Raw genomic sequence first — 14,211 nt, forward strand, 5'->3', positions numbered from 1 at the left:
ATGCTGCCAAAAGACAAAAGTAAACAAAACAACCATGGGACGTTTATCTTGAGAAATTGAGAAGACGAAAATCCCTTGGGACAGTCGTTGTGAAACAATAGACATGCTTCGCCAGGGTATCAAGGTTATTTTGATTATTTGAAGATGGAAACTGCTGCTTTATGGAAGAGCAAAGTTCAATGTCATTGGCACAGTTATGACGTTTTTAGAGGGGTGACTCGCTAGCAGTAGTCGCCGTGACTCCAGACTTTTCATTCGGGTTTATACAACACTTAATTGTTACTATCAAGAAGGTTTAATGTCTTGTTTGTATTTGCACAATGTGAATGAGGGGTTTATTGTCAAAATATATACAGGTGCTTGTATGCCTATTGAAACTATACAAAATTCGACCAATGCACAGTTGTTTCATGTGTTAAAAGAACGTTGCGATATTCTCATGGAATTGTTAAATCTTGGTATCATTGCCAACGGTCGCCAAACTGTACGTTTTGACGACTCGTATATACTTCTGGAACTTGTAAAAAATGTTTTGGAAACTGTACAGCAAATCACATATTTTCCTTATTAACTGTTCATAGTTTTTCTAAATTTCAGTTTTTATTGTTCATAATGACTTACAGTAATAACATATTTTTCCGATTGTGTGCATGACAGCTTTGCCCACACACATTAAGACATGATGATATGTACGGATATGTGTGAGTATGTTTCATGGATTAATAGGCCACTCATTTGCTTCAATTCCAACTATATCTCTGGAAATATCACTCACTGTTTATCATCTATATTTTGATATCCCACAATGTGTCGATTGCGTATCTCAAAACTACTGTTTCGCAAAATTTGACCAGCCTTGCTTCTACCAGTCATAAGCTTTCCGAAAATATATAGTTTTGTGGACAAGGAAGGTCATCTTGTATGTTTTTGTTTTGTTTTTTTCGTTTCTATTTCTCTGACATTTGCCTATGATATATTTCGTCTGGCGCCCCCAAGTGGCGACGGTGTATTCTGTCATCGGAGGGCGCAATAACATTGACACAACGGCCGACGATTTTGTTATTAGTAGTTTCGGGCTGTAGTTTGGTCTTTATTTGAATTGACTTGTATACCAAATGTAACTCACACTTCCTTAAGTGGCGATGCAGACGCCATAACCAATAAATAATTATTATTAGTCTGTATAATAAACTAAACAAAATACACATATAATCAAAGTAATATCGTCATAATTTTCAAGTTCGTTAAAAAAATATGAACGACTATGATCACCTAGCTGTCTAATTTTGTTCAAGCTCATGAAACCGATTTTTGCTGTTAAAAAAACAAAACAAAATAAAGTCAAATTAAAAAAAAAATAGTATTGCAAATTATTTTCATGCCATGTCATGTAAGGAAACAAAAAGAATGTTACTGTTTGCTATTTGCCCGATACAATTCTTTTTATAGGGAAGTAATATAGTTGTATTGTATTATATTCCAAGAAATGTCGTAAATGTAGTTCATTGTCTGTATTAACTTTAACTAGTTAGATCTATAATTTGGATTTAGATCAGTTCAGTTTTTTAGTTTTTTATTCTCTCATGATGTGTAAAATATTACAATCCTCCCGAAAACGAATAAATTCTTACTCCAAAAAATACCAAACCAGATGTTTTCTATTTGCAGTTTCTTTAAGTATTTCAATAACATTTTGTTTTCGATATTATCAGAGACCTTTTGTCATTTTCTCCCAACAAGTTGTATTTTCATTGCAGCGAGGTTTTGAACTTGTATCACACTACCGGAAGTAAACATTCAACATGGCGGCTAGCTCGAAACGGTGAAATTCATTATGCGGCGAAATTACCTTCGTTAACTAGTTTGACACGTCGGTTGTCGCGAAGTGTTAGAATTATATGTCTTCTAACCTTCAGTCGTTCTTGTCAAGCTAGCTGGGGTTCATTCTAAATGCCAAATGGCGAGTTCCGAAGGTAAGTCTCTCTCGACATCCCCGGCAAGTGAGATTGAAATTCGATCTGATGAACACGCTAATGCTGTGTACGATTCACCACGGTTCTTTTATACTAACCGTGGATTCATCTTACTATCGTTCTTATTTTTACAGCTAACATCGTACACGGAGCGTCGATGTGGAAGTCTTATTGTAAGTACAACACAGTTCATTCCATTCTATGTTCTCCGTAACCTTATTTGTGCTGTTGTGGACGTTTAAATTTAATTACGTGAATTGCCCCAGTACTCTTTAGCTCATTCTGTTAGTGCTATTAACACGGAAGATATAAAAGAGACGTGCAACCATTAAAAATATTTTTACTATAGTCATTTTATCTGGTAGAGGTCGGTTTGCGGGTCATGCAAGACCCTACGTGGGTTTATCGTGTCGTCTTTGGAATCTCGAATACTGCATTAACGAAGATATACATAGTATAATATGGAAAATATATAAATAACAACATTAGTGTATGGTTACATGCAGAATTTAGAAAGGTTTTCATTTCCTCAAGTTGTATTTACTGGTATTCTCTGATCTTATTGTTAACTACCTTATTCTCAGTTGGTATTTGAAAACTGTTCAACCTGTGGTTCGACCAATATCAACTGTGATTATAATGTCAATGCTGGATGAGTATGAATTTAAAAGTACCTTATACTTATAGCATATCATCCACTCAACAATCCTACCAGATTAGCCTAATAACAATATATAACGTTACATTTGCACAATAAGATCTTTCCAACTATAGAATATCATACTGTCAGTTCATTCAATGGTCTTTGTTGTACGATAAGTTGATACGTATTATTTGTTTAACCCTTGTGTGGTCAAGTCAATATAAAAGTACCTGGGCTGACAAGATTACGAGTGGGGTTAATTGACCCTTGACATGAACAGATCGAGAATTATATTTTATAGGATTTGTTTCTTTGTAAAATAAAAATTGAAACCTGAAATATACGAACAAGATTTATAGAAATCTTGCAAGGGAGCCCAGGAACTATGATCAACTGTACGCAGTCCCTATGAACTGGGGGGGGGGGGTATCAGCTGGTATCCAGTGTAAGAAATAGACAAGGGGGTGAAGGCTCAGCCAGCTCACATTTTTTAAACTTGAAAAAACAGACGAACAGAATGAAAAATAAAATCTATAAAAAATACCAGGTTGAAGAATATTAGTTGATCTTTCAAATTTTGCCAAAGCCTTACCTATATTTTACCTACCGAGTATATCTGCAGAATAAATCAAGAAAACTACACAAATTGACTCCATTCGGTTGGCCCAAACGCATGGCACAGTTGGAGGCGTGACCTCTTCAAAATGTGCCAACAACCAATCACAATACTGGTTACGAACCGGTTGAGCGAGTCTAACCGAGTCCCGACCCTCGATGTGGTTCGTAACTAACCTTATGATTGGTTGTTGACATATTCAGAATAGGCCACGCCTGCAACTGTGCCATGCGTTCGGCCAACTGTTAATTATTCATAAATGGGGTAAATTCACTACGTTCAATTACCCACCATAGACTCCGGTCAGTCAAAATGACTATTTTGAACTGTAGGCATTAATCAGCGATTCTGCCGGTGACGGAGAGATAGAATCCAGGTCAGGAGAAGCCCCATGACCTCAAGATTCTTTTACCCCTTACGTCACGAACCCACGTGACCGAGGCCACATGGCAACGCCATAGGCAGCCGTCCATCACTCTTAATTTCTCTCCGCCTCGAGTGGAGATGAAATCTAGCGAGCTCTGCTGGATCGCCTGCTTTTTTTCCTGTCCGGATTTATAGCTTGGGTTGTTGCCGCTGCTCGGCATCCGACATGGTAGCTGGTAGGATAAGTTTTCCTTGTCTTTTTTTACCCTCGTGTCGTTTTCCCCTTTGTGTGTAGTATTTTTCACAGCAAAGAAATCAAAATTCGGCGCCACTACGTAGTCACATGTTGATTTCATGGCGGCACCTTTTACAACTGTAATTCGTCTCCCTCATGCATGTCGTCTTTTATTTTTAATGTATTTAGCAATATATCGATGTAATGACAGCTCCAAGGCTTGCTGCCTTTTTCTTCCGGTCTCCTCGTCTTTCGAACCGACCGTACAGTGGTTTATTCAGAATCTACCAGCATAGAACCCGCATCCGAGATGCTTTGTCGTGGCTACGTGTGGGTTCCGGTTTTTTTTGCATGAAAGCGTGTTTTTTTCACTGGAGTTCTGAGGCCTGAGATTTTCTTTCATAGCCATCAAAATCACTGAGACTGACCGCGTCACAGCAAGGTCGCGCGTCCAGTAAACAAATCGGTTAAAGTGAGTTGCGTGTTTTGCATGAGTGGAAAGTCCTCCCGCTCGGCTACCGGTACTTCATGTACTGGGACGTCGAGTAAGAGGCCCGACGGCGGAGGTACCGATATTTTCTCGGTCTCCCCCGTCACAGTCTGTTTTTTCAGGCGGTGTTTTTTACCCGATTTTACCGGCTGCAGCGAGGCTGTGCCCCTGGAGGCTTTCCTCCTATGGGGCCCGTTGCGGGTCTCTTCGTGGACCCTTCCTCGCACGGCGCCGAGTTTGCCTCCGAGTTGAGGGCTTTGGTCGAAGGACTGTCGGGGCAATTGCGTCCCTGGCAGGCCGGGTAGATCAGACGCAGTCGGAGCGAGCTGTCTCCACTGTGTCCCCTCGGTGGGCAAGCAGGAAGAGACACGAAAGCATGTTTGCATTCAAACACGTCTCTTCCGGGGAACCCCCGTTTCCAGTCACGGCTCTCCCACTATTTTGGGGGGTGGCCGAGGCTCAGGCTAATTACACCGGTCCTTCTCTGGATCCGCGGGCACTGAATGCCAACAGGGTGCTGGCAGCCAAGTCTCCGATCTCGGGGCAGGGCTTTCAGGGCAGGGCACGCGTTGAACACCCCCCCCCCACTTTCAGCCAGCTAGGGTTCGTCACGCGGTAACGTTACAACGATAACGAATTTATCCTTGTGTCCGGTCCCCGCTGTGGGTTTTGACTCCTTTCTTACTGACCCACGGGCGTCCCCAGAGGGAACCGACCCTGTCATGAGACGCACAGTCGAACACGGTCCCTCTCACATATTTTAAGTTAAAGGAGACACGTTCGCTCGCGTTGGATACAGCCGGTACTCCGGGCGGTCCCTCAGAGTCTTCCATCTGTATGACTCGGTGAGCCACGCTTTTGGGGTGAGGCGGAGTATCATCGTTCCCAGTGATATGATGTATATACCCCCACCCTTGATCCTAAAGCGACCACCTAAGGTTGCTTCAACGCTTATGGGATCACGGGCGTCGAGATCCAAAGCAACCCCGTCGACACATCTCTCCCCTGTCCGTCTGAGTGCGGAGTGGGGCGCAGAGCACGCAAACGGTGTTAATGGGCGGCGTTGGTCAGCCGCGGAGGATGTAATGCTTAAGGCCCCCGGGTGGGGATAACGTTAGGCAACACTTCCCACTGGACCAAACGCTACCCAGTCAGTGTGTTTCGGGATCAGACCCCATAGCGTGGGATGAGACCAAAACGCCTCAACAGGATTCCAAGGCTCCTTCCCCAGACCCCGGTACCACGAATTTGGCAAACCGGGCAAAGGGGGATAGCTGCGTTCCATGGGTGTCTTTGCCAATTGAGGATGACTTGGCTCGCTTGGCCAGGGCCACTACTGGGCTACGAGACGCGGCCTTAGACGCACGTGTTTTCGCCGACAAGCTGAGCTGGGGTACGTCCCCCACCTCAGTGACGCAGACTGGACACCCTCCACCCTCTTTGTTCAGGGAATGGTGGGTACAGTCTCGGAGCTTCGGAGTGCAATGAATCAGAGGGTTCAGATTGAATCCGCTAGCCAGTTGGTCCTGCCATGGGCAAGCGGAGGGCACCCCAAGCACAGAAAACACAATGCCCTAGGGCGTTGCCCGCTAGCCAGAGTCAGCCAGGAGGCAAGCGCTTATACCCTTCCATGGGAGGGAAGGGTAGTGGCGTGCCCCCAGGGAGGTAAGAGCCAGGTGGTGGCTCCTCACCCTCTCTGGACGGATGTCTACCCGGCAGCAGGGGAAGCATGTTTGACACTCACCTCTGCAACCGGGGGAGACAGGCACGTGTTCGGTGAGTGGCCAGGTCACAACTTAGTGACTACTTCAGGCCTTGGGGAACTCGCCTCATGGGGGAAGGAAGCACCCTCCCCCCTTGCAACTGCCGAACACATGGCCACACATCCCTGTCGTACACAGATTGCGCCGGTGTAGTCCGGTTTGGAGACGGCGGGTGACCGACCTCGGACCTTCCCAGGTGGTGACATCCGTTTACGGCATACCGCTGAAATCTCCACTTCCCCCCGTCAGTGTCTCCCCTGTTGGGCACTGCCAGGGGACTCCCGCAAGGCGGAAGCAATCAGACAGGAAGTAGCAGTTTGCTGGGGAAAGACGCCATACACAGGGTACATCAGCCGGAACTAAGTCCAGGCTTCTACCCAAATGTGTTCGTAGTACCAAATCTACAAGTGGCAGGCGTCCAGTTTTGGACCTAGACAGACTGAATCAGTACGTGCCCCTCGATCGGTTCCACATGGAGACACCATTCAGGGTTCTTCTCTCCATCCATCGTTTTGACTGGCTAGCCCCGCTAGATTTAAGCGGGGCCTACCTGCACGTACCGATGCACCTAGCGAGTTGCCATCTCCTTCGAATCGCCCAGCTGGGCCAAGTATTCGAACTTCGGTGCTCCCCCCTCCGTTCGAGTTAGGCACAGCACCCTACGTGTTCACCAGAGGGATGAAACAGGTAGTGCTGCTGCTTCACCAGATGTCGGTACACCTCAATCCGTACCCAGACTACTGGTTACCAACAACCCGGGCAAAGGGTAATAGCCAAACGCATCAGGCTAACACAGGATTTACTTCACCAGTTGGGCTCGTTAGTAAATCGACAAGTCCCACCTCGAGCCAACGCGCAGTTGGTGTCCCTGGGCATGGAGTTTTGACACAGAGGTAAGCTTGGCTTAGCTATTTCAAGCATATTGTTTAGCGCTAAGCAGCCTAGCCGAATGCCTAGTCAGCATTCCCTCGGTGTCCCTCCGTGAACTAATGCGGATCATCGGAATGATGACCTCGGTTCGAAGGGTCGTTCCCCAGGCCGCACTATGCAGCCGCCCGGTATAACACTTGTTATAACGCCGAGCTCTTCTATGGGAACTAGATAGGCGGGTTTCGATCTCGGACCAAGTGAAGGAAGCCCTGCCCTGGTGGTCGTCACTGACCAACCTCGGGCAGAGGGGCCCCCTTGGACCCGCTCGCCGCAGGTATGACTCTGGTAACAAATGCCTCCCCCCAGGGTTGGGGAGTGCATCTATTGGACGAACAAGCCCAAGGATATGGCTCCCGCATAGTTTTGGGACCACCATATCAACCGGCTCGAACTGTGAGCAGTGTACTTAGCACTACCACGCTTTCTACCCGTAGTTCGAGACCACAGAGTCCTGCTCCGCACAGACAACGCAGCGGTGGTCTCCTTCAAGAAGGAGGGGGGGCGCTTTCCCCATCGTTGTCAGTCCTAGCGGAGCAAAATCCTTCTTTGGTGCCTGGAATACAATGGGGAGCTAACCGCACACCACCTTCGAGGGGTGAGGAACAGTCTGGCGACGCCCTTTCAGGGCGACTCCGTCTCCAGAACACGGAGTGGCTGATACCCCAGTGGGTAGCCTCCAGGCTGTTTCGGCTGTGGACGGTCCAAAGTTAGACCGTTTGCCGCACCCCGGAACACCAAGCTCCCGACGTACGTAACACTCCTGCTGACTCCAGGAGCCTGGGCCAGGGTCGCTCCGCGGATCCACTTAGTTGTGTACGCTTTTCCTCCCTTCCCGCTAGTCCACCGGGCACCGGAGAAGACTTCGACAGGTGCACACCTGCATATTATCATTGGTCGCACCCAATTGGCCGAACAGGGCCTAGTTTCCACTTCTGTCGGAAACGATAGTCGAAACACCAGCAGTGCTTCCGGACTTACCGGACATGCCGTCCCAACCAGACGGCGCACTACCACGAGCCCAGCGGGTATCACTTACCTGCATAGAGGCTCTCATTAGACCCGCCCATACGAAAGCTTTATCTGAGCGGGCTGCCAACATCCTGGCCAGGGCGAACTGGGATTCCACCAATGCAGCCTACATTTCTAGGCTGCGAGCATACACTGGTTAGTGTAGCGGAAGGGAGATTGATCGATACCATCCCTCTATTGGCCAGGTAGCAGGCTCCTTCGTCCACCTGTTTGACGAAGTGGGTTTGTCCTACGCAGCGATCGTTGGCTACAGGTCGGCCTTGTGCCCCACCATTCAAACGTACGGGAACAAGACTAACCGATTGTCCTACTATTAGGAGACTATTTACTGCTTTCCAGACGCTGAGACCCCATGCAAGGGAACTGCCCAACTGGGACTTGTCGGCTGTGTTGTCCGCTCTAAGCAGACCGCCTTTTGAGCCTCTCCAATCAGCACCACTCAATTTTTTGATGTGGAAAATAGTCTTCCTACTGGCCCTCGCCTCAGGTAGGCGCCGGTCAAAGCTAGGCGCACACTATCCTTTGCGAACGGTTGTGCCACTTTTATGGGCGATCAAGTTGTACTAAGACACGAATCGGGTTCTCGCCAAGAACCAAATCCCAGGACACGATCCTCAACCGATCGTCATCCCCCGGCTGGCAAATATTGTCAGTCCGGAATATCAGGAGGAGTTGCTTCTCTGCCCGGTCCGAGCGCTGAGTTGCTACGAGAACCGTACCAGGTTTTCTAGACGGGGACCCAAACACATGTTTTTGTGTTACGGCCCTGACAAGCGGGATAAGCGGGTTTCCCCGACTTCCATCCCCAGGTGGATTACTGCGACTGTACTGGAGGTCTATAATACACTATCCTCAACACAGACCTTGCAGAGACACCAAGTACAAGAACATGAGGTCTGTGCGATTGCTAACTCACTAGTGCTAGCGTCAGGTGCCCCCCTCAAACACATTCTGAGGGCAGGCTTCTGGAGAATGCAGAACGTCTTCATCAACTACTACCTAGGAGACACCCAATCTATTGAGCAGGGTCTCTTCAGGTTAGGCCCCGTCGTAGCGGGTCAGGCCTTGTTTGCTGACCCAGCCCGAACGACTGCAGGGGCCTCTGCGCATAGGCGATAAGTCAGTCTCTGCATCTTTGCGGGCAGATTGTCTGTTCCACTAGCACTTCCTGGAAGCTCCCAGGTTTCGCTTCTGTCGACCTACGCCCTCATGCGAACTGTTTCGGTCCTACTTCAAGCTTATCACCCCCGAGTTCGGCTTGGGTCTAGCTTTCTCGGGCACACCGAACCCTGTCACCACAGCAGCATTGGCTTCTTGCTTCTGGGACAGCACAGGCAAGGTAAGACACCACCCTTCTTGGGTCTTAACTTAGGTTTTTGGGTTTGTTTTTCATCCCGGACTGGGGGAAAGTCTTTCATCATTCTCCTTTTTTTTTCTGTTTGCTCGGAAAAACCCGCCACCTATCGGTGTCTGACTCTGCCTACAGTTCAAAATAGTCATTTTGACTGACCGGAGTCTATGGTGGGTAATTGAACGTAGTGAATTTAGGCGAGGGTTCTTCGAACCCGCCTATTCACATAGTTCATACCCACCATAGACTCCGGGTCCCCCCCAACCTCCCCACTCTTTCCGTCGCGTTGGTCTAAGTCCTCGAGGCGGAGAGAAAGGAACCAGAGTGATGGACGGCTGCCTATGGTGTTGCCATGTAGCCTCGGTCACGTGGGTTCGTGACGTAAGGGGTAAAAGAATCTTGAGGTCATGGGGCTTCCCCTGACCTGGATTCTATCTCTACGTCACCGGCAGAATCGCTGATTAATGCCTACAGTTCAAAATAGTCATTTTGACTGACCGGAGTCTATGGTGGGTATGAACTATGTGAATAGGCGGGTTCGAAGAACCCTCGCCTAAATTTGTGTAGTTTTCTTTTCAAAATAAATTTTTTGTTATTATTTCAATCATTTATAAAAGAAATTTTAAAAAGCTTAACTCCATAAGTTAATTAATATGTGCAGTAATTATACAGTATATTGGAAAATGTAAAATTCTAAATTTCATATTTCAAATATGGTAGAAATTTTTATAGCGAAATAGTGTCACTATATACCACAATCTTGCTTTGCCCTGTACTATACAAACTATTAGATCTAAAAAATGTATAAACTGATTCAACACTGTCAGATTCAGTGACTGTATATTTTACCGATTCAACACTCTCAGATTCAGTGACTGTATAAACCGATTCAACACTGTCAGATTCAGTGACTGTATAAATCGATTCAACACTGTCAGATTCAGCGACTGTATAACCGATTCAACACTGTCAGATTCAGTGACTGTATAAACCGATTCAACACTGTCCGATTCAGTGACTGTATCAACCGATTCAACACTCTCAGATTCTGTGACTGTATAAACCGATTCAACACTCTCAGATTCAGTGACTGTATAAACCGATTCAACACCTTCAGATTCAGTGACTCTATAAACCGATGCAACACTGTCAGATTCAGTGACTGTATAAACTGATTCAACACTGTCAGATTCAGTGACTGTATGAACCGATTCAACACTCTCAGATTCAGTGACTGTATCAACTGATTCAACACTGTCAGATTCAGTGACTGTATAAACCGATTCAACACTCTCAGATTCAGTGACTGTATAAACCGATTCAACACTGTCAGATTCAGTGACTGTATAAACCGATTCAACACTGTCAGATTCGGTGACTGTATAAACCAATGCAACACTGTCAGATTCAGTGTCTGTATGAACCGATGCAACACTGTCAGATTCAGTGACTGTATAAATCGATTCAACACTGTCAGATTCAGTGACTGTATAAATCGATTCAACACTCTCAGATTCAGTGACTGTATAAACCGATTCAACACTGTCAGATTCAGTGACTGTATAAACTGATTCAACACTGTCAGATTCAGTGATTGTATAAACCGATTCAACACTGTCAGATTCAGTGACTGTATAAACCGATTCAACACTGTCAGATTCAGTGACTGTATAAACCGATTCAACACTCTCAGATTCAGTGACTGTATAAATCGATTCAACACTGTCAGATTCAGTGACTGTATAAATCGATTCAACACCGTCAGATTCAGTGACTGTATAAACCGATTCAACACCTTCAGATTCAGTGACTGTATAAATCGATTCAACACTCTCAGATTCAGTGACTGTATAAACCGATTCAACACTGTCAGATTCAGTGACTGTATAAACTGATTCAACACTCTCAGATTCAGTGACTGTATAAACCGATTCAACACTGTCAGATTCAGTGACTGTATGAACCGATGCAACACTGTCAGATTCAGTGACTGTATAAATCAATTCAACACTGTCAGATTCAGTGACTGTATAAATCGATTCAACACCGTCAGATTCAGTGACTGTATAAACCGATTCAACACCTTCAGATTCAGTGACTGTATAAATCGATTCAACACTCTCAGATTCAGTGACTGTATAAACCGATTCAACACTGTCAGATTCAGTGACTGTATAAACTGATTCAACACTGTCAGATTCAGTGATTGTATAAACCGATTCAACACTGTCAGATTCAGTGACTGTATAAACCGATTCAACACTCTCAGATTCAGTGACTGTATAAACCGATTCAACACTCTCAGATTCTGTGACTGTATAAATCGATTCAACACTGTCAGATTCAGTGACTGTATAAACCGATGCAACACTGTCAGATTCAGTGTCTGTATGAACCGATGCAACACTGTCAGATTCAGTGACTGTATAAATCGATTCAACACTGTCAGATTCAGTGACTGTATAAATCGATTCAACACCGTCAGATTCAGTGACTGTATAAACCGATTCAACACTGTCAGATTCAGTGACTGTATAAATCGATTCAACACTCTCAGATTCAGTGACTGTATAAACCGATTCAACACTGTCAGATTCAGTGACTGTATGAACCGATGCAACACTGTCAGATTCAGTGACTGTATAAATCGATTCAACACTGTCAGATTCAGTGACTGTATAAATCGATTCAACACCGTCAGATTCAGTGACTGTATAAACCGATTCAACACCTTCAGATTCAGTGACTGTATAAATCGATTCAACACTGTCAGATTCAGTGACTGTATAAACCGATTCAACACTCTCAGATTCAGTGACTGTATAAACCGATTCAACACTCTCAGATTCAGTGACTGTATAAACCGATTCAACACTCTCAGATTCAGTGACTGTATAAACCGATGCAACACTGTCAGATTCAGTGACTGTATGAACCGATTCAACACTGTCAGATTCAGTGATTGTATGAACCGATTCAACACTGTCAGATTCAGTGACTGTATAAACCGATGCAACACTGTCAGATTCAGTGACTGTATAAATCGATTCAACACTGTCAGATTCAGTGACTGTATAAACTGTGTCAACACCGTCAGATTCAGTGACTGTATGAACCGATTCAACACTGTCAGAGTCAGTGACTGTATGAACCGATTCAACACCGTCAGATTCAGTGACTGTATGAACTGATTCAACACCGTCAGATTCAGTGACTGTATGAACTGATTCAACACCGTCAGATTCAGTGACTGTATAAACCGATTCAACACCGTCAGATAGAAATAGAGACAGTATAAACCTGTTAGGAAATTAATTTGACTACTGGAAAGTCAGCATGGAGGATGTAACTGTGATGAGAATACCCATAGTGTGGTGTTAACAGCTGAAATCCAATGTAACTAAGATGAGAATACCCTTAGTGTGGCGTTAACAGCTGAAATCCAATGTAACTGAGATGAGAATACCCACAGTGTGGCATTAACAGCTGAAATCCAATGTAACTGTGATGAGAATACCCATAGTGCAACGTTAACAGCTGAAATCCAATGTAACAGTGATGAAAATACCCATAGTGTGGCGTTAACAGCTGAAATCCAATGTAACTGTGATGAGAATACCCATAGTGTAACGTTAACAGCTGAAATCCAATGTAACTGAGATGAGAATACCCATAGTGTGACGTTAACAGCTGAAATCCAATGTAACTGAGATGAGAATGCCCATAGTGTGGTGTTAACAGCTGAAATCCAATGTAACAGTGATGAGAATACCCATAGTGTGGCGTTAACAGCTGAAATCCAATGTAACTGAGATGAGAATACCCATAGTGTGGTGTTAACAGCTTAAATCCAATGTAACTGTGATGAGAATACCCACAGTGTGGCGTTAACAGCTGAAATCCAATGTAACTGAGATGAGAATACCCATAGTGTGGTGTTAACAGCCGAAATCCAATGTAACAGTGATGAGAATACCCACAGTGTGACGTTAACAGCTGAAATCCAATGTAACTGAGATGAGAATACCCTTAGTGTGGCGTTAACAGCCGAAATCGAATGTAACTGAGATGAGAATACCCATAGTGTGACGTTAACAGCTGAAATCCAATGTAACTGAGATGAGAATACCCATAGTGTGGTGTTAACAGCTGAAATCCAATGTAACAGTGATGAGAATACCCATAGTGTGGCGTTAACAGCTGAAATCCAATGTAACTGAGATGAGAATACCCATAGTGTGGTGTTAACAGCTTAAATCCAATGTAACTGTGATGAGAATACCCACAGTGTGGCGTTAACAGCTGAAATCCAATGTAACTGAGATGAGAATACCCATAGTGTGGTGTTAACAGCCGAAATCCAATGTAACAGTGATGAGAATACCCACAGTGTGACGTTAACAGCTGAAATCCAATGTAACTGAGATGAGAATACCCTTAGTGTGGCGTTAACAGCCGAAATCGAATGTAACTGAGATGAGAATATGCACAGTGTGGCGTTAACAGCTGAAATCCAATGTAACTGAGATGAGAATACCCACAGTGTGGTGTTAACAGCTGTAATCCAATGTAACTGAGATGAGAATACCCACAGTGTGACGTTAACAGCTGAAATCTAATGTAACTGAGATGAGAATACCCACAGTGTGACGTTAACAGCTGAAATCTAATGTAACTGAGATGAGAATACCCACAGTGTGACGTTAACAGCTGAAATCCAATGTAACTGAGATGAGAATACCCTTAGTGTGGTGTTAACAGCTTAAATCCAATGTAACTGAGATGAGAATACCCACAGTGTGACGTTAACAGCTG

General features: G+C 45.1%; 1 protein-coding gene across 1 annotated transcript in view; it reads left to right on the top strand.

Annotated features, from left to right (window-relative positions):
* The first annotated feature begins 1,785 nt into the window (after positions 1-1,785).
* The window catches only part of LOC100375525 (N-chimaerin-like), a 60,173-nt gene continuing 47,747 nt past the window's right edge, over positions 1,786-14,211 (top strand). The window contains exons 1-2 of the mRNA XM_078009635.1: positions 1,786-1,973; positions 2,108-2,146. Coding sequence (XP_077865761.1) covers positions 1,958-1,973; positions 2,108-2,146 — 55 coding nt within the window. The 5' untranslated portion in view covers positions 1,786-1,957. The remainder of the gene's footprint in view (positions 1,974-2,107; positions 2,147-14,211) is intronic.

The sequence above is a fragment of the Saccoglossus kowalevskii genome, chromosome 21 (genome assembly GCF_978046115.1).
Source record: "Saccoglossus kowalevskii chromosome 21, keSacKowa6.1, whole genome shotgun sequence".
In the NCBI taxonomy this organism is placed as follows: Eukaryota; Metazoa; Hemichordata; class Enteropneusta; family Harrimaniidae; genus Saccoglossus; species Saccoglossus kowalevskii.